At 43.3% G+C, this 26,555-nt stretch overlaps 1 protein-coding gene and 1 long non-coding RNA gene across 7 annotated transcripts in view; one reads left to right on the top strand and one right to left on the bottom strand.

Moving 5' to 3' along the window:
* The window catches only part of LOC141371253 (uncharacterized), a 77,242-nt gene extending 61,320 nt beyond the window's left edge, over positions 1–15,922 (top strand). Inside the window, exon 3 of the long non-coding RNA XR_012376053.1 lies at positions 15,669–15,922. This is a non-coding gene — a long non-coding RNA (uncharacterized lncRNA). The remainder of the gene's footprint in view (positions 1–15,668) is intronic.
* Positions 1–26,555, bottom strand: part of NRP1 (neuropilin 1) — a 136,919-nt gene that overhangs the window by 7,146 nt on the left and 103,218 nt on the right. For 3 of the 6 annotated variants that reach the window (XM_025885782.2, XM_073885509.1, XM_073885510.1), the window contains exons 10-16: positions 22,607–22,938; positions 18,065–18,209; positions 14,784–14,888; positions 10,285–10,344; positions 4,929–5,066; positions 752–1,026; positions 157–253 (exon numbers count right to left, since the gene is read on the bottom strand). In XM_025885782.2, coding sequence (XP_025741567.1) covers positions 157–253; positions 752–1,026; positions 4,929–5,066; positions 10,285–10,344; positions 14,784–14,888; positions 18,065–18,209; positions 22,607–22,938 — 1,152 coding nt within the window. The remainder of the gene's footprint in view (positions 1–156; positions 254–751; positions 1,027–4,928; positions 5,067–10,284; positions 10,345–14,783; positions 14,889–18,064; positions 18,210–22,606; positions 22,939–26,555) is intronic. The other 3 variants (XM_025885784.2, XM_025885783.2, XM_025885785.2) reach the window with 3 other exon arrangements.

Raw genomic sequence — 26,555 nt, 5'->3', positions numbered from 1 at the left:
GACCTCGTTTTATGCCCTGTTGCAGCAAAATATGCGTTTCATATGATGTGCCCATATTGAAATTCTAGGTCTAAATGAGCAAGACAAAGACCCTTGCATGAAAATCTTCATGCTCTGGGCAAGCGTGTCCTGGTTTGTACAGCAGTTCATACTCACTTGCACAGTCCTCTTGGGAAATGTGGTTGTTAATACTAATGTCATCCACTGCAATCCCACCAAGATTTCCTTTTCCGATTTCGCCTTCAAAAATCACCTAACAAGATAAGATCATTTTCACAGTATTGAAATGTTCAGTCCCGAGTAGCAGTGTTTACAAATGCTTGTTCAGTTCAATCTACGGCACGTAAATTAAATTCATGAGATTTCACCGAAGCACGTGCTTTGCTCATCAATCTATATTAACTGCCTGGTGATGGCATAAAACTTCTCCTAACACTCTCTTTTTATAATTCAAAATTTAAAACTGAGGGGAGCAGCGAATAAAAAGGAATGTTCATTGTGACAGCCCAGAAATAGATTATAAAGTAGTATTCTCCCCTCTTTCACAGCAAAATGGTTCTATTCCTGTAAACTTAGAGACTGAAATATGCAACTAGGAGGATCATCGCTGAGGTAAAATCCCAGGTTTGGGAAACACCTGAAATAATTGTTGGAATAATTCCCGCATCTCATTTACATAATTTCCAAAATATCATCCCCATCTCCCATGTCCCTGAAGGAGCTGTCCTCCCACCCAGGGAGGACATCACACCTGATAAAGTTTCAGAGACTTGTGGAGCAGGACCCGCCCTTCCTTCCAGTGGTCTCCTTGGTGCCCGATGGCCATCCAGACCAGCTGATCATACTCCTCCGGCTTCTGGTAGTGCAGCTTGACCCGCAGCGTGCCCACGTGCGAACCAGACATGTGATACCAGAAGGTCATGCAGTGGGCGGAGTTCTGGGAATAAACCACGGGGCTCACCAGACGAGCCACTTTGCCCTTCTGGTTTTCATCCGCCTGGGAATAGATGAAGTTGCCATCACCTGCTGTGACAAAAAACCAGGTTAGGGACAGTGGCCACATTCATGACTCCTCCTTCTCTTCTTTTAAATTCCATGACTTGAACCTTCTCTCCAGGGCTGAGCAGTTCTTGGTAGAACCCAAATATGCGGTGGAAAGGGAAGCGTGTGCGGTCTTGGGGAACCTTTTTGGCACCTAAGGCTGTGCGCCAAGCCTCTGTGAGTGGGTGTTTGACGGGCAGAGGGCTGTGAAGCAGTACTAACTCGGGCACCCGGGATTTGGAAGGCATTGTCACGTGGCCATGGACGACACCTCCCATTGGCCTTTGCCTCGTTGGAAGCCCGTTGAAAGCAGAGGGAAGACCTATTTTCAGGCGACTTTAAAACAGTTTCAGCAGCACAGATACGAACACTGACATGACATGGAATAATTTAGATGTTTCTTATTTATTGTTTGAGCTGGGTGATGATACTCTGGTTACTATAACTGCTTGATAGTAATAAAGTTGCTGTGTTTCCAAATCATCTAGTAATCTTTTTCCCACAAATTCAGATGATTTTTCCCTAGTTTATTTTAATGGCTTATAAATTCCTTACACGCACCTGAGAGTTTGAATCTCAGCTGCAAGCCCCACTCCTGTTTGATGTGGGCTTTTGCTTCAAGGAGAGGCAAGGTTGCATTTTTGAGGCTTATTAGAACGTGCCATTTTGGCAACGGAGATACTTGCCGAGCTGCGAGGACTTACTCTTGGCTTTGCTTTTAATTACCCCCAGTGGGAACATTTCCTCCTGCCACCACCTGGTCTACATACACAACTCATGTTTCACTGTTTGCTCTGCAAATAGAAATACCTACTCTAAGGCCTCACCTGATGTAAGTGTGAATCTGATGCTCGGGCCTCAGTGAGCAGCGGGATGTTTTGTTTGCTGCCCAAGGGCTTTGCATGTTTGTGAGATACTTTTTCCCCGTGCACATGTGGGCACATTCTTGTGTCTTCTTGCCCGTGTCCACAGTTTCCCGGGAGAAGTGGGTGTGTCAGCAGGCAACTTGCTTCCCTCACTCACCTGGCTGCTTACACGACATTGCACCAAAACCCTCTTAAGAGAAGCAAGGGGTGGAATAATAAAAGGAGGGTGGAAATAAAACTCACAACTCTGGCGGCATGTTTGACGCGGTCTTTATGGAGCGCCCCCTGTGCCCACGTGGACCCAGTCACTCTTGGGGTTTGCTTTCTCCCACTACTTTACCAAGTGGTGGTTCCCTAACTGTGTGACAGCGCCATCTCACTGAGGCGAGTCGGGTCTCAGTCCCCCAAGAGGGACAGGTGAAAAAGGCACCCGTCTTCCCTCTGTGCCCCATGTCCCCATTCTTAGGGAAAAATACTGAAGTTGGAGATGCTGCAGAGAGGGGGGCGCATCGATTGGAGCCCGTGACATTTATTCTGGCTCGTCAGAGAACAAGTGGGAGAAAGGAGGAGAAAACTGGACCTGGGTAGAGGGAGGAAGGCTGCCTGGGAAATCTCTCCTGGCCTCTGCCCTGACACCTCTGTGGTCTTTTAAAAACATGCTCATGTCACTGCTCTGCTCGAAGCTTCTCAGTGGCTCCTCAAGACCGTTAGCCTAGCCACACTCCTTTACGGGGCACCCCTGCCATATAGCTAACGGCCTCACAGAGAAGCCTGTCCCCCCACACCACCTGCAAGCTCTCCTCCGTGCCTGCACATGCCAGTCCTAGCCCAGACTCTCTGGGACAGGACTGCTTTCTCTGAGCCCCCATGTTATCTCTCCCATCGCCGCTCACCTCCACCTGGGGCCCCCTCACCCCCTGCGTGGTAGTCATCTCCCGCCTTGTGCAAGGAGACCGTGAGCTCCTCAGGGCAGAGCCCCGCTCCTTTATTCTCGCATCTCCAGTGCCTGGTGCAGCATCTACCAAGTAATAGGGCTCCTCAAATAACACTTGTTCGACAAACCAGGGAAGATGCTGGGTTTCAGGAATTCTCTGTAAGGAGGTACATCGCTTCCCTCTTAGAAGTCAAATGCAGAAAACCAAGTGGGATTCCTTCCAATAAATTCCAAATTGAACAGCAGGATGTTTTACCTAGATTGTGTTAATTTAAAGAAATCTCCTGATTTGCAAATTGCAGAATATCGTCTAATGTCCGTCTGTGCGCATGTGGGCTGCTCTTTTCATCTACTTTTTTTTTTTTTTGTTAACAAGTTCCTGCCTTTCAGATGTCGGGCTCACTCCCCCTCTCTCGGCAAATGCTTGTGTTTCCAGGGCTGTAGGAGGCTTTTTCCCGTCAGAGCAGACCTGGCACCACAGCAAAGTAAATTTGGGTGTCTGGGAGAACAAAAGAGACAAATCCTTCTGAAGGAATCACACTTCTCAGCTGTTACTCTAAGACAAGCCCCCCTTTTCTGATACTCCAACGCATAAAGGGTTGATATTTTTCCTTTCAGGGGTTTTATCACAGTTTTGGGTCAGGAACTCTGTCTTCATTTTCTCAATTAGCACTTTACTTCTGCAAGCCTTTTAGCTTTTGTCTCTGGCTAACATAGCTTTTAACCTCCTTTGAATGTCAGATCCTACTGAGTCATTTTGCTTCACTTTGCATCAATTTTTCCACCATTACTGCCTTCATTTCAGCTAATTGCATTTGGTTAATTTGATGCCATTTATATGTACAGTGCCATTTACAGTCAAAGTATTTTAAGTTTTCTAAAACTGCTTGTCTTAAGATTCAATTGAAAGTGTCTCAGAATTGAAGGAGTCCAATTTTATCCAATTTCCTTGTCATTCTCATTAGGCAAAGAGGTAGCTGTGGTGGAAGGAGGCCAATTCAACCTACTTAATGGTTATATTCACTGGGAGAAAAAAAGTAATGACAAAATGGGAAAGGCATGAAGTGCCCTCTGCCCACCCATTGGCCCACTGACCCACTCATCCAAAGCCCCAGCATGGGGGAATTTTGTTTAATGAGGTTTCTCAGCATCAGCAAATGGCCCTCTAGTGTATCATTTGGGAAGCTGCCTCTTGAGCAAACAGTCCCTTAAGTTTCACTGCGTCAGGGAGACGTCGGTCGGCTGAGTGTTCGTGGTGAGTGTGCGGGAGCGTGTGTATGTGTGGGCGTTGTAAGGACAACCGCCGGATCTTCATGCGGCACCTGAAGCTGGATGACAAAATGACTAAGGGGAAAGCAGGATGGCAGTGGATAAAGAGTTCACTGGAGTGGCAGTCAGCCCCCAGTGACCCCCAGCCCATCCCTCTGCCACTAATTAATCCTAGCAGGAAAGTAAGACAGGAGGCGGGGCAGGATGGGGTGAGGTTTCCACCTGCTCAGAAAAAAATGGGCCAGATTTACAATCTTCCTCAAATGAATAAGAATCCCACCCCAACTTGTTCCACTTCAACTTCAAGGCTCAAGAGAGAGCGAGCAGGAGGCTCACTTACTGGTTCTTTAGCTGCAAAATAAATGAGATGACCTATGCCCAGATTTGCTTCAAAATAATCCAGAGTCAGGGGTGCTAGAGATAAAGTTAAGAGTCCTGTGACTCGGTGCTTGTTGAAGCTGGGTTATATGCATACAGGGTTCATGTCACTAAGCCTTCTCAGCTTTTGAATGTATTTGAAATTTCCAGGAAAACGGTTCAGGAAAAGTATAAAACAAGTACTTATTCACACATCTTTGCCCAGTTTGCTATTTTTCCAAGAGGCAATCAGTTGCCAGATTTAATCAGGCGCTCTCTGCTACCAGGCGTCGGAGCACCTCTTCTAGGAAAGGGGATCTCGGTAATTCCAGGAAATGAAAGCAGGAAGTGAATGCTCGAGAGTGTTTTCTAACACCCCTAATCTCACAGACCCCAGAAACCCTCCACAAGAACACCCTCTCTAATTTACAGCAATGAGGCCGCAGTGAACTCTCCGTTACCTGTGTGATCCTGAATGGGTCCGGTTTTGCTGGTCAACACACTCCACTTGAGCTGCACATGATTGTCGTGTTCCCAGTGACAGAATGTCTTGTGAGAACCCCAGCCAAATTCACAGTTAAAACCATATGTTGGAAACTCTTCAGTGGGTGGAAAGGAAAAATAGAGACAAGCAGAGAAAGACAAATTTAATCATTTAGGTCAGAAAGGCCCTTAATTTGCTCACAAAAGGCACGATTTATATAACTTAAAGTCTGTTTGAAAATTCTGGGAAAGCCTCAAAACCCAGGATTACCAGGAAACACAAAAGACTGCATGGAGATGTCAAAATGTTTGCAAAATCACGTTTCGGATTTTTTTTTTTTTATCCAGCTTTAAAAAGATTATGGACTGCCTGTCAAATTGGTTTTACATAAAATTTCCAGGAAGGTTACTTTCCAAGGCAGATGTATTACATCTATAACATTCTCCCTATGCCCATGATATTTAATATGAAAGATATTCTGTTCTTGAGAATGAATCATATACATTGTTATCCACCAATGAGAAGAATCTTAAGTACAGATTGACCTGTGAACCTCAAAAGTGAAGAAATGTGACTTGGCTGGATGTCTCATTCTGGAGGCTATCTGTATTCTTACCACACTGGGTAACACTTCAGGTTTTTATGTCAAATCTCTGAAGCTTTTCTTAAGGTTATTTAGTGTGCTTTGTATCAGGTCAATTAATTTCAAGTGTAAGTTTCTGCTTTTTTAGTGAATTTTAAAATTTGCATGTAAATTAAAACCTCCATGCAAGTTCACATAGAGCCAAAGCATTTTTAAAGAGCTGTCCACTTAAAAGTTCAAAAAAATGTTTCCTTTCAATTTGAAAAGAAAATATGAATGGATTCTCAGGAATGATCTGTCTTGTGCGTTCTGCAAGGTGCTATTCGACTGTCGTCTTTTTAAGCCTCTATAGCTTTATTTTTCACTCCCCCCCCACTTTTTTTTTAAGAAATAGCTTAACTTTTTAAGTATGAAAGAAATGAAATCATTGTGGCTTGGAATTTGTTTCTGGTAATCTGAAGCTAATAATTAAAATAATCTTAAAGATAAAATTCTCATGCTTCAGTCAGTCCTCCTCCTCTCCCCATATAAAATTAAACACACAAAGCAGCTGTTTTCTCTAATGAAGGGAGGTCACTGCTTCTCATTGAGTTTAGGTAGTCCACAAGATGGCAGCATTGAAACGGAGAGAAAGGTGCCTAGGGCATCTTGCCAGTTGATCTTGAACATGTCTCAAAACCATTCGTGTGTACAATAAGGGAAGTATAGTATCGTACACTGTATTAGGGTCAGGCTGAGATCCGATCTTGTTTTGATCTTTTCTTTAACTTTGTCCGTGTTTAACACGACAGGGCTTGCTTGCGTTCTTCTGGGAGCCTGGTCGCCGCCATGGCCTCCTCCCCCGCTTTAACAATGGCAGTCAGGATTTTTATGGGAAGATTCATTGAATAGATAAGGATGACTTACTTTGCATGTTTCGTTTCCAAGGAACCCTTTGCAAATGCTAATGTAGAGTTTTGGAAGGAATGCACCATATGCATTGTCAAAATGGAGCAGGATGGATTCCCCCTTCTGGTGACAATAAGACCTCCCAAAGGGCGCTCAGAGCTAGTTTGGGAAAGTCACTCTAGCAAGCCCCATGATGTGTCTAAGGCGCGTACTTTCGGTGAGTGCAGAAGGGCTGTATTTCACAGCTATGGTGTCACCGGAGAGATATATTTCATGTCTTGTTTATCGTAACCATGAAATAGGGCTTCTTAAAGTATGAGAAACTCTCTTCCAAAATTTACCACACTTTTGAGCAGCAAGATTGAATTATGCAGATGAACTACAGTCAATTGAACAGTGACTGAATGGTTGAGCAACCTTGGATGTCAGCACCCACGAACCTGGAATGTACTGTTGCATAATCTCCTGTTAGAAAGTGTTAATATTGGAAAATGTTAATATGTGTGTGGTTTTGGGTTTCCTCCTTAAAATGTAGTTTGTAAGATGTGCACATGCAGGAGGGCAGCCAGCCATTACAGCACAAACATTTCTGCTTGTATTTCTGGCTAATAGATTAAATTTATCGTATAGTATAGAAACCACACCATGCATTATTTTGGCTCTTAATATTCTGGTGATATCATAAAATCTATGAGTTTGGATGTGTTGCTAATGACCAGGACATAGGACAGCCTTGTTTGAGAGGAGGGCTCAAGCATTTCTGCAGCTGTCCTGAGTGACGGTCCACGTTGATCTTCTCATGTGTTCTCCGATCCTATGACTGTAACAAGGGGATCTGCTCTAACCTTTTGTGTTTTACTACCCTTTCATCTTCTTGTCCCAATCATATAATCTACGGCAATCTTGTTAATTTAAAAGAACTATTCTTTTTTTTTTAACCCATGCATATGGTGGGGGAGGAGTGTGGAGCGAGATGTTGACAGTTCAGGGCTGGCCAGGAAGGCTATGAGACACGTAAAACACACACAAACATTTATAGGGAGGAGAAAGAAAGAAAGAGAGACAGAGAGGAAGAAAGAAGGAGAGAGGCAAAAGGGAAAAGAGGAGAGAGAGAGAAAGAGAAAAAAAGCAAACCGAGGAATGAAGTAAGTATAGAGGATTAGTGACCTTTCAGTCTTCAAAATATTACCCAGGCCCTGTGGCTGCACAATTCTCATTAAATTCATTGGGAATAATCTGGCTAAATCCCTTCTTGGCTCTTAAAAATAGCAGGAAACAATATTCTGAACTTAAAACAAATTTATAGCCGCTGTGCGCCGGCCCCAGCTGCGCTTGTGGAAACTATCTTGCCCGCATTTGAATCATTAGCACCGTATATGCACAAGGATTTAATTTTGGAACCTGGTATTCAAAACTTCTTTTGAGGATGTTAACTAGCTTACTCTCGGACGGGTCTTTCAGTCCAAATAAGTGGAGATGCTGAGGCCCATGCAATCATGGGTTACGAATCAACCCTGAGCTGCTCTAGGAGTGTTTGAAGATCCTCAGAGCGTGAGACCTTTCAGCAGGGGGAGTTGGCTGGAAAATGCAGGGTTTCTCCTCATTTTCTGGCAGAGCATTAATAGGGTTTGATGCATCTGATCACAACCCAGACAGTATATGAGTATTATAGGCCCACTGAGCTTATGACATTGATAAGAATCCTCAAAAGTGAAATCTTAAGACTCTACTTGAGTCTATAATGGCTTCAGCAAAATCAGATTAGATGAAAGTTTAGGGGTCCAGTTTGCTGCTTGTAAATATGCCTAAAGAATCTGAAACCCGCAGAACAGCGTGGATCAAACTATCAGAGAGGTGGGTCCCACCCTGGGTGAACAGCTCAAAGTTAGGCTTAACCTCGGACTTGAAACACACGCAGGGCCGCGGGAACTGCTCTGAACACTGGCTTAGCCAGATGGTGACAATGAACAGAGCTCCTCAAAGAAGGTCAGACGGTCCATTATCCACAAAGACTGGGAGACAGATTCATGACTCAGGCAATGAAAAAACGAGAAACCAGGGTGATTTGGAAAGGACTCTGGGCTGACCGTGGAACTCAAAACCGGAGCAGACCCCTTCTATCAGTAAGCTTTGTGGTTTGACATGAACTGATTCAGATGGTGGTGGCCATAGGTCTTCCTGATTTGGGATCTGTCCATCTGCATTCTGACCACAGTACACCCCACAGGATGGCTGGTCCTTGAACTCACACACAAACCACGTGTGTTTACGAAGTCATTGCTGACTTTCAACGTCCAGGGGGAATTATCCCACTTTGGAATCTGGTGTATACCTTTCTCTTGTCTCCAGAGCTGTTGCTCAACTTTCATTTTTTCAATGATCCCTAGCTCTTTTGATAGGCAAGAAGAGAGAAGAGATGAGACAAGTTCGCTGGCAACTTTAGAGGGGTTTTAATGAACTCTCTGGCAAGAGAAAAAACTAACAGAGCAGTTAACACGTTTGTTAGGTTACTAGAACTTCAGTGTGTCACCTCAGCCCTCTTCCTTACTACAGAGGGTCCCAGAGAGCCAGCCAGTGGGTACTCCACAGAGAACCACCTGAGAAGGCCCAGGACCCTCAGGGAAGGCAGGAAGTGCGCGAGAGGCCGGACTCCTGAGGGTCCATGTGGGGTGATGGTGCAACCCTGAAGGCCATATCTTAGACCTCAGAAAGAGCATCATTTGGACTACAGTGTTTTCTGAATTTAGGGGAACAGATATTCTTCTGTTTCACCTTTTGGCAGCTGGGGGTGTTTGAACTGTGGGGTCACAGGAATTCTGTCAACTTGAGCCCACCACAGGGAAACTCAGGGTTAAGTTCAACCATAGAGAAGTTTGTTTTGCAGTTTAATCAGGTCAACGGTGACAGCATCCTTTAAGGAAGCATACTAATTAGAGTAGCCCTTTCTACTTTCTGCCTCGCTGGGTGGTGTCATACTGTTGAGGAAACATTGATATACACCACACGCCCCATTAATAAATGACTGTGGAGGCCAAGGCTCAGTGAGCTTCGATAAAGGAAATGGGAGAAGCTGGAAAACTGACCTGTTCACCCTACTCTAATGATTAACTTTAAAGTATTTAAAACCTCTGATTGCTTGCACTGACAATTTCCCTTCGTGTGTGTCTGTGGGGAAGAATTTTACCGAATACTAACAAAATACAAAAGGCGGGGGAGGCTGCCATTTAACTGCGGCCAGCCCGTGGTAAACAGCAAGCCACGGGTTTGAAAAGTCATTAGGCTTTTTTTTAACAAAAGGATGCGGAGGTGCTGCTCCCCAGGGCGCCACTCTCCCCGCGCACAATCGCAGTCGTGGTTTCCGTACCCCATTTCGTGGCACGCCCACTGGAAATGCTGTTGTCAAACTGCCAACTCCGTGGCAGGCAAAACTGACAAACTTTGCCTGTCTCGGTTTTGCAGAATTGTGATGAAAATAAATAGTCAGGCTGCTGCCTGTGAGCCTTCCTTCTCTCAGAGTTTGCAAACACAGTCCGTGTCCTAGATGTGCTGCGTTAAACAAAGTATGTTACCCAGTTCCTTCCTCCGAGAGCTGGGATTGTCACCATTTGGCAATTACTGATGGAGAAGGAAACCTCACTCCCTGCTGCATATACATGTGGATGAAAGGAAAGCAATATTTATGGCTCATGCTTGGAGACCAGATGCTGCGTGGCATCTCTCTTCTAGGACTTTGAGAGAAACTGAAATCGAGAAGTGTGGCAATGCGCTACTTGGGGGTGGGGGGTGGAGAGACGCACGTGAAATCTACCCCATATTCTGTTTTTTGTTGTTGTTGTTGTTGGTTTTTTTTTTTTTTTGATACCTGATTGTATGGTGCTGTCTATTATGGTTGGCTTTTCTGTGGCCAGCACAGTGGTACCGCCTGAAAAACAAACAAACAAACAAAACAGTAACATACAAAAATCAGAAAAAGGAAGCATTGTGGATAAAGCACAGTAAAGAAATGCTGTATGCTGACGTACATCTGTTGGAGGCAAACATTCTCCATAGAAAATCCTTCCTTTAATTCCACCTGTGGTAATCGTTTTACTTAGATTTTGCCCACCACAAGATCAAGCGCAAATAAACCACGATTTTTTACTCAACACATGTATTCCTAAAAGCATCCAGGCGGTATGGAAAGTCTGAGACTTCCTTCCAAGGGCATTCCCTGATTCCCAGGTTAAGCGTGCTACACAACTGTACCCATGAAAAGCAGAAGCCTCCACACATCCTCAGTGACTTGGGAATTGAACTAGACCTGGGCCTCTGAGCTTCAAATAGTTTCCCAAGGTCTCAGATTCACACTCAGGGCTGCTCCCCACAATCTATTTTAAAAACTGAAGGTTTAAGTGGGTGGTAGCAGTTCCTCCTTTCTTTAGCTGCTTGGAGTTGTTTGCTTTTCCCAAGGACAAATATTCTGCCCAGCATGTGATTTGGAGAAGCTGCACAAAAAGGCAAGAGCAGAAACCCTGCCTCACAGGCCCAGAGCACTGGAAGATGGCACAAATAACCTCCTGAACATTGTCAGCTTCCAATCAGTTGGGGTTGACTTTGGGATTCCTGGTGAGGGAACCACGCAACAATTTAGCTTCACCCTCTTTTGTTCTGCATCTTGGCACTTCCATTTTCTGCTCCTCTTCATTAAACCCGTTTGTTTTTTTTAGATTTTATTTATTTATTTGACAGAGGGAGAGAGCACAGGCAGGGGGAGCGGCAGAGGGAGAAGCAGGCTCCCCGCTAAGCAGGGAGCCCAACGTGCGGCTCGATCCCAGGACCTTGGGATCATGACCTGAGCCGAAGGCAGACACCTAACTGACTGAGCCACTCCGGTGCCCCTAAACCTCTGTTTTAAAGTAGTGTTCTTGAACTTGCCAACCATAAGAATCACCTGAGGGCCTGTTGAACCTGTGGTTGCCAATCCACTAATCCTCCTCAGACCTCACTGAACCAGAATCTCTGAGGTAAGGCCTTGAAATCTGAATTTTTGAAAGCTTCTCAGGTGAGTCTTAGAACCCACTAAGTGGGGGAGACACTGGTGTGCTCTTTATTACTTAGGTGTTTGAGAAAGCCGTTTCTCCTAGTGAGTATCTGCTGTGGTCAGAGATCATCTATTTGTTGCCCTAAGAAATAAAGCCCTGGGCAGACTCGGAGGCAGGGCATGGGGTGGGCTCCTGAGTATCATGGAAGGCTATCGAGGTGGTTCTCAGGTGCCATTGTACACCTCCCAATAGTACTGTTCAGTCAAGCTCTGTGATCATCTCTATTCTGGCCAGGTCTTCGTTTTACCCTGCGGCTTCCACAGATCAGAAATTCCAGGTCGTGAATCAGAGAGCTGTGAAATTGTGCTCTTGGGATGGCAGGAAGATTTTGGAGCTAATTGACTGCAGCACCAAGTCATGTTACCCTTGCTCTTCCAGTAAATATGCTGGATGAGCAATCACACATGTGTGTGGCCTCAACGAGGCAGGTGCTAGGAAGAAGGAATTATATATATTATGGGTTAAGAAGGTGAATCTATAATGGCAGAATTGGAGGGAGGCCAGAATACATTAGCGTTCTGTTCCTAGTGGTCTTTTGGGAGAAAGACTCAAGGTGAAAATACACTTTTTAAAACCGATATGCATTATCAGTTTTGTTATAGGTTGGGAGCCAAATTCTGCTGTTGGGTACACACAGATCCAATGTGAAATTTGGCCTCCTGGTGCCTTTGAAACCAATTGTATTATCTAATGACTTCAAAGGCATTTGCAAATGAGTAACTTCAGGGGTGAATTTTCACCTTGGCAAGCAAGTACCGGAGAGCGAAATCTCTCATTTCCATGCATTTGGTACAGTTCACCTGGAATTCAGTGTTGTTTGTAAGTAATGAGCATTTTGCTACAATACTTATTTCCCACTCTATTCAAAGCGGTCACCCCAGGAGGAGAGATTAAACTGACACCATCTGTGTGAAGGAACGAAACGCCACCTCGGCGAGAGGGCATTCATCCTCATCTCCCACCTTCCCTCTCCTCAGGGTTAAAGCGAGGATGCTTTTACTTTGGCTCCATTACACTCAATGTGCCAAGTCTGAGGCTCTTGTGGTAGAGCCTGGGACAGAAGGAGCAAGAAGGCTGCAGAGCTGTGTGTGAGCCTAGGACGTTAGCTGCTGCCATGCGAGAGGATATCTGGGTGACGGGAGGCTTTTTGCTCCTCACAAAAATTATTACGTATGAACACGCCCTTTCTCAGAGGATAACCCATAGCTCCATAAAACAAAATAAGTAAAAAAACAAAACAAAACAAAAACAAAGACAAAAACAAAACCCAAGTTGGCCGTTAATGCAGCAAATGAAGTTGAAACATGAGATTCCTTCTGAAATCACCTCTTCTTAATGGGGGCATGGAGCGGGCAATAACAAGACCTCTGGAAGTTCTTCATATATGTATGCATTTACAGAAATAGTGAGACAAAGAGGCATGAGTTCTTCATATATGTATGTATTTACAGAAATAGTGAGACAAATGGACATGGTTTTTGTGGGGTTTTTTTGCCATGGTAATACATAAAAAAATAATTAGAACTTTTTTCTATCTAACCAATAAATGATTTTAAATGCCATAGATAAACTATAACCTTGTACTTTTAGAGGACTGTCAGTGTTTCCACCATAAATGACCCATTTTCTGTGGTGTGTTACTCATTGCCATACATAATTTGCTCCAGGCTAACATACTTGCCCTGTTTCATTCAAAGGCTTTAGTTTCAATTGATTCAGTCATGAACTGATGCAAAAATGAGAAGGTTGGTTGTTCTGATATGAGGAGTAAATCTGAGGCTTTGTTTCTAATCAATATTAACTGACCACTTTAGGGTTTATAAAGAAAAGAACTCTCTCCACAAGAGGGCAATTGAAAGGGTATACTGTGATGACTATAGTCGTTCCTTTTTATGAGGAATTTCACTACAGATGTGTGACAGGGTCCACAAAAGTCCTGAGGTCTGTGGCAGGGTGTTTACAAGCAATCCTGGGAAGGTTCCACAGGACCTGGTTCATAGAATGGTACTCTGTTCTTAACACCAGCTATAGGGTTTTCAGCTTGAACTTGACATCTCACAAAGAAAATGCCTCTGCATTAATTAATTTTTGTGGCTTATGGCTACTTATATACAAGATTTGTTTTCAAAAGCCCGTGGTAACATTTACTGGCCCTATGACTGTAAGCGATTATCCTGGAAATTTGGAGGGAGGCAGCCTTAGGAGCTGGGATTTAAATGGGAACCCGGTTCATGGTACTAAATTTCTGAGCTAGATTTGACCCCTTATTCTATCTGAGTGCCGAGCTCTCTCACTCCTTCAGAGGAGAGCTTTTGAAGTAATTGGAAATGTACTGTGGGACGTTTCCTGGCAGATTTTACATTACTGCATTAGCCAATAACATGGCGCTGTTACAAAGTTACATGGTAACACCTTCAGTTTTGCCCATGGAAATTAATTATGTGGGCTCTCTGAGTCCCTTCTGGGTAAAAATACAGACCTGCAGCCAAGGGCTCATGTTTAATCTAAAATGAGAGTCAGATGCTAGATGGAACTGCATTTTGACTCAGGTGGCAGTAAAGGTTCCACAGTGCCTTTGGCCACAATAGGGTGAAAATCCTACTGCCTTGGCCCATTTCCAAGTGGTACAATCCTATTTCCCCCCTTGTCTAATATTTCCTCTGCCACTCCAAGGAGAAGAGAAGGTCACTCTCTAGCTCTCAGGGTCTTAGAATATTATGGAGTAATACTCTCAATAAATTAGCGAGGTACTTGGCACCCACCATCCCTGATACATTTGCTAGTCATTTCTGATGTGAAATAACAACTAATTCTGCCTTTGTAAATTTTAATGTAACAGGATTTACAAAATCCTCACTTAAAAACAGCATTTCAAATATAAGCCCAATTTCATCAATTCGTTGGGTAAAGTTTCCTCTCAAGACCTTTTACCCTTGTTAGAAAATGAAAATAAACAGTCTAAAGTGTGTGGTTATGTATGGGTTGTGCGTGTGTTCTGGGGCAGGGGTTTGAAGATGTCGATGAGTTGAGCACATTTAGCCATGGTGGAGAAATTCTTATTCGATGAAGACCATCCTAGCCTCTGGCTCTGAAAATGGCTCAAATTATTGTTTTGAATGGTGGTGGCAGGACGGCACGAGGGAAGGGAGATGCCAGCCACCACCCCGACCACGGCCACGGCCAGGAGGAGTTACGCGAACACACAGAGACACGAACTAGCCGGTCTCAACCGCAACGTGACTGAAATGGCACAGCAATGGGATGAAGATGGTTTCTGCACCTGTGAGCTGGAAGTCATCACCTGTTCCGCTGTGGCAGTTGGCCTGGTCGTCATCACATTCGTCCACAAGGTTCCCGTTGGGAGTGGTCGGTCCAGCTGTAGGTGCTGCAACAAGATCCAAGGGTTATGATCTCACACCTCTGCAATGTATTCGCAGGGCTCTGGCAAGGGAATCTGCTAATGCCTTTGCAGAAAACTCTAATCCGTGGTAAGAAGGCCACGAGCATGGTTTGCCTCTCTTTCAGGAGCTAAGTATACTTGGATTTGGCAGAATGCACTGGGGACTGCTTTGTTTTAGTATTTGATCTGTATCTGCCGAGGAGAGTTGGCAGCCCTAGCATTTTATACATTGCTATCTACATAAACATCCTTTTTTCTGAAAAGTGCTTGAATTCTCTCACTGGTTATTTATTCATGACCCTGGAATTGAGAACTTTGATGATAGAGATTCTGCTTCAACTGTTTCTCCTTTCGTTTTCAATGTGCTAGAGAACTCGGTTGTCATGAACTCTTTTACATTCTTAGTATTTGCTAAGTTGGTATTATAATTTTTCCCCAAAAGGGAGTCTCAAGATTCTCTTTTAGTACAATATTCTTTTTTTTTTTTTCTAATCGTTTTGAGTGACTCCATTTCCCTCAACTTGGGATTCCTCCTCTCCTGGGCAGGTGTTTGAGAGGAGCTGTCTCAGATATCCTGGGGTCATTTTCCCTGAGCCCCCTGGGGGGTTGCATTCCACCCCTGGCAGGTATTCGTGTATCTCCGAGTTGGCAGTTGAAAGGTAGACAACATTAATCAAAGACTGCTTTTGAAGTTCTTTAAATTTAGTTTGGTCTATTATTTTTCAGCCTGTTACTCATTCCTGCAATCTGTTTAATATTTTACAGTTTTCGGCATTCCATTTCACTTTACAAGACTTGAGATAAGGTACAGCGCTCTTGATGTCTGAGAACCAGACGAGATACTGGGAGCGAGGGGGCCTGTTCTCTGAGAGCTTCTGGCCAGTAGGAATGCATCGGTAACGGATTCTTTCTCAATAAAAATTGGATACTCTTTGTTATTGTGCTTAACTACTGAGCAGAGTTAGGACAAATATGGAAATGTAGCTAGTTTCAACTTCCCCAACTGCCCAGAACACACACCAATAATAATTAGGAAATCACTGATAATAACTAGGGAGAATGTGCACACCATCTAGGTGTCCAATATAGACTTGGTAAAATATCTACACACACATTCTGGGCTCCACTTGTCGCTATCACTGGATCAAGAGAACCCTCCCTGGCAATCCAGATGCTGGTCTTAACGAAGTTATGTGCCACTTTTAAGTATTTAAAACTCTATTCGTCCGCATTCCTTATGGTATTTATTGGGGAGGAGTTCCTCATTGGAAGAGGCCCAGGGTAGGACCTGGTTTAAATTGAAAAAGTAGAAAGTGAATAATTTTTACTTCCCAATTTTACTACTTGAATATATTTTCTCTTCTGTGATCCTCTGTTTCTCGTAAATGCTAGCCCAAAGTAGGATGGACACGTGTGCAATGCTGAGTTGTAGCCCCACCTCTTTCTGAATCCCTCTAGGTCTCTTTCAGGGCATGAGGCACAGAGCAGATATTTATTAAGGGACTGTTAATCATTTTTAAGGAAGAAAACAAAAACAAAAAAACACTCCCTTTCACCAATTGTGTCAAAAAGCTTTGACATGACTTTCCCTGGATGTTGGCTTCTCTTATGGCTCAGGGCAACTTCCTCACTTTTGTGAGTGCTTGGGAACGCTTGCAGCAAATCTCTTCACCGGCCATTTCTACCTCACTACAGAGTTGACACCGGCAAACCGCCACCGGCCTCAGTCTTTTCAACCAACCATTCATTCCACCTCCTAAATCAGTGCTGCTTTCCAGAATCCAGGCTAAGGACCTGCCTCATAGCAGCAGACTCCCTTTTCCAGATGAGCACATTTCTCAGCCAATGGAATGAACATGTCTGCAATTGGTTCGATCTGCCTGTCCCTTCTTTTTCTCGGTATCTTTGCCAAAGTCCTGGCACATAGTCATTCTTAGTCTGTGTTGATAGTGACTGGATAATTCAGAGGTCTGAGACATGACTCCAGATATAGAAACAACTACACAATAAAGAATGGGAGATAATGGCCTGCTTTAAAATAAATACATACGAAAGTAGCTATGAATTATTCACTAGTATGGTGATTTATAGCTTAAGATTCTCTAGTGCATAAGAAAAGTTTTATGATGTTTAATGTGCTCAAGAATGTAATTATATTTGGGTAGCTCAAAACACAAATAATTTTGAAACCACAAGAAGGTGATATTAAAAAGCATTCTTCAAAACCACCATGAGCATATGCTCAATTGATTAACATCTGGATACCAACAATAGCCATCTTTTGAGCTAACCTGAAGAAAGACCTTTATGGGGATAGAAAAGTTGGTTACTCATTGATGCCCAAATCCAAGGCAGATGGGAATTCTAATGCACAAAAGCATTAGATGGTACATTAAACAAACACCGCATTGGTTTTTTCAAACATTCCTCTTATGTATTATGTGATAAAAAGGCAGAGCTGCATGCAGTTCTGAGGTCAGCGTGTGAAATGAATTTGTCCTTGGTATGACTTTCATATGATAAGTTTATGCAGTTATATCCTTAAACGGATCCCACCGCACATTCAGACATATTATCTCATGTAAAGTTTTGTTTCTCTGCAGTAGCCTAAGAAATTCATTCAAGGTAATGCTGGTATTTTAGTCTATCAAATGATGTGGTCACCACTGCAGACAGAAACTTGAATTGGACATAGAGGGCTAAACAACACTTAAAAAGTCAAAGGAACTGGTGGTTTCCAGGGGTCAGGGGCAACGTGCTTAATGGGTGGGGGGGTTTACTTTAGAGTGATGGGAATGTTTTGGAACTAGATAGAGGTGGTGGTTGCATAAATAATTGTGAATGTGCTAAATGCCACTCAACTGTTCACTAAGAAATGGTCAATTTTATATTATGCGAATTTCACCTCAGTAAATTATTTTTTAAAAAAGTCAAAGGAGGCAACCCACAGAATCTGAGGAGAGTTCTGCCAACAACCAATACGAGGCACTGTTGCGTGGAGTGGGCTGGAATGTTGCGCCTCACGGACTGGCAGACCCAGAGGCAGGGTCACCCAGGGGAAAAAGTTGGCCATTTGCAGCAGCCCCATCAGGGGCATAAATGCATGAAGAAAGAGATTTAAAAAGTGGGAAACGAGATGGGACTCTGGAAATTGTAATTACCTTCCACTTCACAGCCCAGCAGCTCCATCCTCAGCCCTAGTCCTCCATGAGTGGCTCTCTCAGGGTAGATCCTGATGAATCGTGTGGAAAGAGGTGGAAAAGTCCGTAGCTCAGGTGTATCGTAGTTGTTGTTGCCTTCAAAAGACTGTGAAGTATGAGAAACGCTGTTATCAACAAAACCTCACTTTTAGTGGAAGAGTCCCTCCTTCAGGACCCTTAATAGGGCAGAGAAATAGACCCTGTCCCACCACTTCATAAAATGGCTGACACCTTTTTCATAAATGAGCAAGTGGAAAAAAACAAAACAAAACAATTAAGGCTTTTCCAAGAAGTGACAGATGTCATTTCTCAGAAACTTCAGCGCACACACTGAGGCTACCACAGAAGCTGAGGATTTAATGAGACATGTTTTCAATGATATGCTGATGTGTCTGGGAGATAGGGAGATAGACAAATAGGAAGATAACTCAGGAAGAGAAGCTGCCATTTTTTCAGAGCTATAATAGACACCACATTTCCGACAAGGACGCCGGTTACATTCTCTTAAAGCAGCGGGTCCTAGTTTTGCTAAGACCGTAGAAGGTGGAGAGATTAAACTCCTGGAGTTGGAAATATTAAATTTAATGTCATGCAAGTGCTATTTAGTCAGGAACTGGGGTTATTGAAACCCACTGAAATTGCTATTTACTGAAGCAGTACCACCTGTGGGAGGCATTTGTAGATAAAAGACCTTCTCATCTCAGGAAGGTAACAAGGGTCCTGACTATTGAAGGAGGTCCTGGCGCAGGTGGTCCTGAACTGCAGTGTGAATGGGCTTCTCTTTTTGAAGTACATTCCTAACTTGAAGACACTGTGACCTTCTTCCGGAGCCAGGCCACCCATTGCCAGGGCGGCGACTTTTTACACTGACAGGAAGGTCAAAATCCTTGAGTGGAATCATAAGAAAGTGGAATAATAACTTTTGCAAGAAATAGATAAGCCTTCTTATATCCTCTTCTCTCAGCACCATTCTTAATCCTGTCCAGGAGGGGAGGTGGGGAAGGGGGATTAGAAGACTCAAATCGCCTTATCATTGGGAGTGTCTTATTATACATCAAACATTGCACGATATTTATGGGTGCGAGGCATTGTTCTAAGTGCTGAAAATAAATGAATTCATTTAATCCTCAAGACAACTCCACGAGGTAGGTTCCGTCACTAGCCTCAGCTAGTGATGCACAGAGAGGTCAAGTCATGTGCCCATGGCCGCGTGTACTGTTAAGTGTCCGAGCCAGGGTTCAAACCTTGGCAGTCCTAACTGGGGCCCTTCACCACACTGCTGTGATATCTGCCCTTAGAAATGATCTAGTCTAATCTCATTAAATTCAGGAAACTGAGGTCTATAACCAAGGCCACATATTTAATTTCCTTAATGTTTCTTTAAATGTATTGCAGTTGGGGCTACCAAATCTGATTGATCAGATTGAGTGGATGGCCAGCCCCAGGCCATGTCAGTCAGGAGCGGGGACCGTACCCAATCACTGGGTCAAGACGTACCAAACCAGCAAAAGATGTGATCGTTCAGTGGTAGAAATAGCAGGGCTAAAAGGGGCACACAGGTAAGAGAAGATAGACAGATTGGGTCAGCTGTGACATAACCAGAGGTTCTCTGTGTTCTAGAAGGAAATTAATCAGCCTTTTCCAATTCAGAAAAGCCTCCAGGAATCTAAAAGGACGTAGTTAACATAGATCCGCTTCTCCCCCTTAAAGCTTCCTTGTATTATTTTCAAGAGTTAACTCACGATTGGGGTTCTGCCCTCTTGATAGAGCACAGTTGCTTCCAGTCATTGAGATTCTGACATACGTTATTGTTAGGCCCAATTAAGTGTCGTCAGCGAGGTATAATTATGATGAAAACAACATTGCTACACATGCGTGTTCTGTTGATGTTAACACAGTTCCAACAATCATAGGAGAAAAGCACTTATAGTTATGGAATCTGGGCTCTTCTTCTCATTTTAACTTGAGTAAAGAATTAGCACAATGTTAAAACATAAAAGCTGTTGGGGGTGACCTGGGAAGAATATTAGCCGTGAAGAGCCATATGGAACTGCGCTAACTTCGTTAACATAACGCTGTTTATGAAATATCTTCATGTCCTTTTACTAATTATGTTTAGAAGAAGAGGGCTTTGAGGCTTTAGATCTCCTATCTGCTCCTGAGAAGTCTAGTTAATTCAGAGACTCTGATATAGCTTGTCCGTCACAATGCTACTTGAGGGTAGGAAGTGAGGAGCAGGTATAGAGGATTTTCAATCCATCAAAGTGCTGTTTTATTCATTAAAACCCAGTACTCATTCTAGTATCACATAAAAGGTACTTGGAATTCTAAGCAGGTAACCTTCATTTGTAAGTTTAAATATAGTATGTGTTAAATATCGTTTTACAATTCAGTAATATGTACTGCTCCTAAACTGAAGGTTTTACCCGTGTCCTTTTGCATCTTAAAGATTTTATTTCAGGAGAAGGACATGTTAGGAATCACAGATTAGGCTCTATGTAAATAATTTAGATGTTTTTGTGGTTTTAAATATCATAGGAAGACGATAATGATGGATAAAATAATATTTTAGGAGAAAAATCTCACATACTCATGAATGGAGTTTTTTGTTGTTGTTGAAACTGAAAACTGTGTGCTGGCTTCTGGGGGACTTCCATAGGCAACGTACTACAACAGAGTGATGGTTTTAGCTTTAGACTTAATTGAAGACGCGATGAAGCATACCGTATGCTTTGGATAAGACACACGTGTCACAACAGCATCAGCTCCTGACGCTGCTGATGGGCGGCATAGTCACACTTGGTGATAAAGTCAGAAGGCTCACAACTCCTCAGAAAAGATTGGCTTTTAGGGGAACTCCAGTGTCTGATGTTAATTTTACTTTTTCTTTTACCAAAACAAGAGGGGCAGACATAAAAGGGGGAAATGAAATGAACACAAGAAAGAGAGTAGCTGCACGTAGATTAAAAAAAAAAAACACTGGAAATGTTTTGGAAACCACAAGTGAAGCAGGGGTGAGATGGGAGAGAAATTCTTACATTTCTGACAGCGTCCTGGCTCTCAGTGGCCCGCCGCACTGGTGCTGACCACAGCCCGTGGGGGACAGGCGGGCTCTGCAGAGACAGACGTGGAGCTGGCGGTCCCCGCAGGCTTCTGTTTCCTGCCTGCAATGCCCTCGGCCTGAGTCACTTATATCAAGCCACATTCCCACACTCGCTTAGAGGGGGAGCAAGGGTAACGTTCCCGCCAACGGGCTAAGATCTCTTCACAAAAGGAGTAGGTCCTGGGCAAAGCAGGGATGGGAAGCCAATTGTGTTGGGTGTGAGAAGTACCATCGGCTGAATACCATTCCCACAGTGCAGACAGAACAGACGGTCTGTGGGTTGTTACTTACTTCATCCTTAAACCAGCTATCAGGCCACCCAGCATACTCTTGGGTATCCTCTCCTGGTTGGTGTTGTGTGCTCAGGGAATGCAAATAAGTTTGATCGTCAGTCTAACTAAAACGTAATCTCTAAAGAAGATCTGTTTGGTTAAAAAAAATGATACCACATGTTGTGGGAAATGTTGGAATATCTCCCTTTCCACTGGGTCAAGAACCAACTGTATTTTTTAAAAGGTTCCAATGTATAGAAAACATATGGAAGCATGGTTCACAAAAGCCAAAAGGCCGAAGCAACAATAGGGTCCACCGGTGGAAGAACGGATGCACGAAGTGTGGTACATGCGTACAAGAGGGTATCATTCAGCTTAAAAAAAAATGGAATCCTTCCACATGCTATAACTTGAGGACGTTGTGCTAAGTAAAATAAGACAATCACAGAAGTTCAAATATTGTATGATCCCACTTATGTGGGGCTCCTAGAGAAGTCAGATTCATAGAGACAGAAAGTGAAATGGTGGTTGCCAAGAGCTGAGGGTCAGGGGATGGGAGTTATTGTTTGGTTGGTCTAGAGTTTCAGTTTTGCAAGATGACGAAGTTCTGGAGATCGGTTGCAAAACAATATGAATGTACTTAACACCACTGACACCTGAAAAGGTTAAGATGGTAAATTTTATGTTATGTGTATTTCACCACAATTAAAAGGTAAAAAAAAACCCAAAAAAACATTTAAATGAGGGAAGGGTAAGAGAAGGGGAAAGGGATTTGGTAGCCGCTAAAAGAATAGAATCTGCAGAGAGATTCTGAGTTTCTACTGGCCCTGTCAGCCCCCAGACCCCCAGCTTCTGGGCTGCCCTGTCTCCTGAGTGTTGAGCTTTCTGATGTTCCCTAAGGAAGGAAAAGTGAGCAGCAACGCTCTCAGAGACCATGTTCAGCACCTCATTCCTGGCTTCCCTAGAATGGAGGTCTTATGGACGCCATCGATCACCTCCACTGATGTCACGGCTTAAAAGAAATACAAAGTCGTACTTCTTCAGGAAAATGCAGGAGGTCCTTGATCTAAGTCAATGACGCGAGAAAGGACTTCCTCCCCAGCAGCCTCCCCCCTCCCTGCACCTCACCTTGGCCTTGCGCTTGCTGTCATCCATGATCATTTTCCAATCCGAGCCATTGTTGCTGTATCCAATCTTGAATTTCCTCATGAACACTTTGTTCTCCCGGTGCTTCCCCCCCTGAATGATGATGCCCCTCACAATCTTCTCTTCCCCCAGGTCCACCTGGAGCCACTCGTTTATGTATGGGTGGGGTGCAGGTGGCAGTGCCCAGCCGGAGCGACTGGTTACCAGGCGAATATTTTCAGGCATCCAGTTTCTCTCCCCTTGGTTTGATGCTGTTATCTGGGAGTCAGAGATAAGTCCAGACACCATCCCCAACATGCCAGAGCAAGGATAATCTAGAGGGTGGAATGAAATAGATGGCGTAAGATGGTTTTCTACAAGTCTCCACGCTTAGAAAGAGAATGCCACAGATGGAATAGGCACATTGTCTGTTCCCGTTCATGCACATGTTCTGGATCGTTTGACATTAAACCAGGGCTTTCCCTCCCTCAAACCTTTCTCCTACACTGGTAGAACCCCCCTCCCAGGCCCATGTTCCAATAGAGAAAATCTTCTGTAAGGGCACACATTTCTGCCTTTCTGAGTTCTTCCAAATTTAATGTGAAAGTATTGATGTTTCGATCCCTTTGGTATCCAGAACTTATTCCCAGATCCAGTACAGGCCCTGCCCAACAGAGGTTCAGTTTATGATGGGCACGAAATGTGAAATCAGTAATTTCAACAACAGGATGCTGTTCTGCCCACCCCTCGTTCTAACAGCATTAGGAACTTTCCACACAAATATCCATTGTCATCTCAAACGTACCGTGTCCAAAACCCAATGGTCCTTTTCCCTTGACACTGAATCCCTTTATCAAACTCTGTGTTTTAACCAGCGGAACCACCAACCAGCTAGTTCCTGCCTAGTCATCTTGGCTATCCCTATTTTACATTTTTGCATTCCTGTTCTGCTACTAAAACCTGTCATGTTTTTGTTAACTGCCCCCCCCAAAAAAGAAGAAATCTGTTGGCCCTGCCTTGTGGTCCCCATTTCCTTGGGCATCATCCGGGTCTGCGCCCTCCTGGCCAGGGTGCTAAATGGCCTGTTAGACACCAGTTGTGAATCTACACCACCCATAACTGCCAATTCATTTTTCCTAAAAATTTTTCTGCAGTATCATTCTTATGTCCCCAAATCTTCCATCACTAAGTAAAATAAGCCAGACACAAAAGGACAAATACTGTATGAGTCCACTGATATCAGGTGCCTAGAATAGTCAGATACATAAAGAGAGGAAGTAGAGTGGTGTTTGCCAGGAGCTGGTAGGAGGCAAGAATGGGGAGGTAGAATTTAACGGGTACAGGGTTTCAGTTTGGGATAATGAAAAGCTCTGGCAATGTATGGTGGTGATGGTTGCACAGTAATACGACTGTACACAACACAACTCAATTGTACCCTTAAAATGGTTAAAATGGTAAATTTTATGTAAATGCATATTTACCACAATAATAAAAGACAGAGCTTTAGAAAATTTCCATGGCTCTCCAGTATTTATAGGACCATATAAAAAGTCTCTATCCAGCTTTTGAGACCTTCATTTTGGTTTCCCACTGTTTATCTAATTTTATTTCCTCTTACTGACAGTGTATTCCAGCTAATCCATTTTCTTCTCTAATCCTCATCATTGCCTTTCCTCAAAATGTTCCTGCTGCTCCTTATCCTCTTGTGGACAGAAATAAGGTCTGCTAGAACATTAGAACCCGGCCTCAGACTCTTCATGAAAACTTCTCAAACTACTCTAGCCTTTATTCTGAAGTCTCCCTTCTCAGAAATCTGATTGCCCGTGCGAGAAGTAGCTCAGAGTTTCACATTAAACTGTTCTCTCCTTGTCTTTAAGACTGGTCATCTTGTATCCACAGTTAGATTGTAAATTCCTCAAAGGCAAGAAACAGCATCAGATCTTTCTACATCTTCTACAGCAGCCCAAGAAGCTTCTGAGCATAAGGAGAGTATCAATCATTGATTAATTGGCGACTTAATAACAAACTGTTCAATCATTCTCCTTTCCAAACTGTACACCTCAATCAAGGACATGCATAGGAACGAGAACCTATTTTTCTTTGAAATAACTCAATTCTGCATAATATAATCAAAATTTAGCTTAAAAATATAACCATCCTAAGCGAGAAGCACATATTTAATGCAATTAAACTGTGTCCATGTTGTCAGCTGCCCTTAAGAACGAATTACTCAGACACTGTCCAGATGAGTTGTACATTTCAGGTCATGTCATTTCTGTATCCAAGCATTCAGTCCCGGCTCATCTAGGAATTATGCATGTCCTGTCAACCAAGCCTGCCAGGCCTTCCAGATCATGGCTTTGCAAAGCCTTTCCTCATTTACCCCTTTTGCTAGAGGCAAATGGAATAAAGCCCTTCCTTACAGTAGTGGGATGGAGGGAGGCTTTCTCTCATTCTGTTCCCTCCACGAGAATGTCCCCATTATCTTGCCCTCCCCGCTTGTCTAAACCACTAGAAATCTTGAGCGGTTTTCAAATGCTACAGTTTTCCCCACCTTTCCAACTAGGTGTGGTTTTCCTTTTCTAAGACTTTTTATTAGCACTTGATCTGCTTTTCTCCTATACTGATGACCATATTCTGTTCCTTGGATTGCTGTTGCTTGCCTCACCAGATTTTAAGTTCTTTGGGGACATGGACCAAGTCATATCTAAAAATTTTCTCTGACTTCTTGAGCCCTGCTTTCTCTATGGTATTTGCTTAACAAATATTTGTTGAATGAATCACTTATTAACACAACAAAGGTAGCGGTCAGTTTTTGTCAAGCACCCCTTCCTGTAATTCAGTCACAGTATTTGCTCCAGGCTGGGATCTGGAAACCAAGAATAAACTCAATGGGGATTAAAAAAAATTATAAAAAGCATTTTACTGAGTGTCTATGAAACTATAGTGCTAAAAATAGAAGTCACAGTTTTGGTCACTGTGGTCACACCTGATTCAAAATCAGCCTTTATAAAGAAAATGTTTAGCTGGTAATAAGGACCAGATGTTACCATCTGGAGAAATGCACAATAACCTGAATATTGTAAGGAAAGCACAACCTTTACCAGATTAACATCCTTTCTCTAATGCAGTCTTGGCTAGGGCGCAATTTACATATCCACAAACCACTGATGCCCTGCCCCCATTCAGCCAACATACCACAGTACAGTTAGATACTCATTCCTTCTTATAAGCCTGCCTCATCCAAAAAGAACAATGAAGAGGCACCTTGATTTGCCTTTGACTAAAAGTTATGTGACTCACTTTTAGCAATGATTAGGAGAAAAATTACATTCACATTTCAAAGTCTGAATGAGATACTAGGATCTACTTCTATTCTTCCATAGCAGGCTGGCTCAGCTGTGCCTGGCTACATGTCAAATCCTTTGGAAGTAGTGTTGCCAAATTTAGAAAACAAACAATCCAAGAAAAACAACAAAACAAGAAGCAGGATGGCAAACTAAGTTAGAACTTAAAATAACGAAGCATTTTTTAGTATAAGTACGTCCCAAATACCACATGGGATATACTTGTACTAAGAAATGACTTGTCACTTATCTGAATCAAATTTAACTGGACATTCTGTATTTTACTTGGCAACCCTGTTTGGATAGCTTAAAAGCAATCCTAGATGGGAGAGATGAGTTCTGTGGTGGGGAATTAAGGTAGTTCTTTTCACTGATATTATTTTATAGCAAAATCTCTGTACTCAGTTTTAAAACTGAGATATACTGGTAAACCAAATACTCAGTTTCCAAGAATGAGAAGGTGATAGCTGCATTTGATGGGTGAAACTGAAAGAGCATAATGTAATCTTCCCATGATGACTCAGGGTATTGTGGTGCCTGAGGTCATCCTTGCAAACTTTGGCTAACATAGGAACACAATGATGTGTGCAGAAACACCAGTTAAG

Source organism: Callorhinus ursinus, unplaced genomic scaffold (assembly GCF_003265705.2).
Source record: "Callorhinus ursinus isolate GAN/ISIS: 27379988/994484 unplaced genomic scaffold, GSC_fseal_2.0 scaffold62, whole genome shotgun sequence".
In the NCBI taxonomy this organism is placed as follows: Eukaryota; Metazoa; Chordata; class Mammalia; order Carnivora; family Otariidae; genus Callorhinus; species Callorhinus ursinus.
This window is presented reverse-complemented; position numbering and strand designations above follow the sequence as displayed.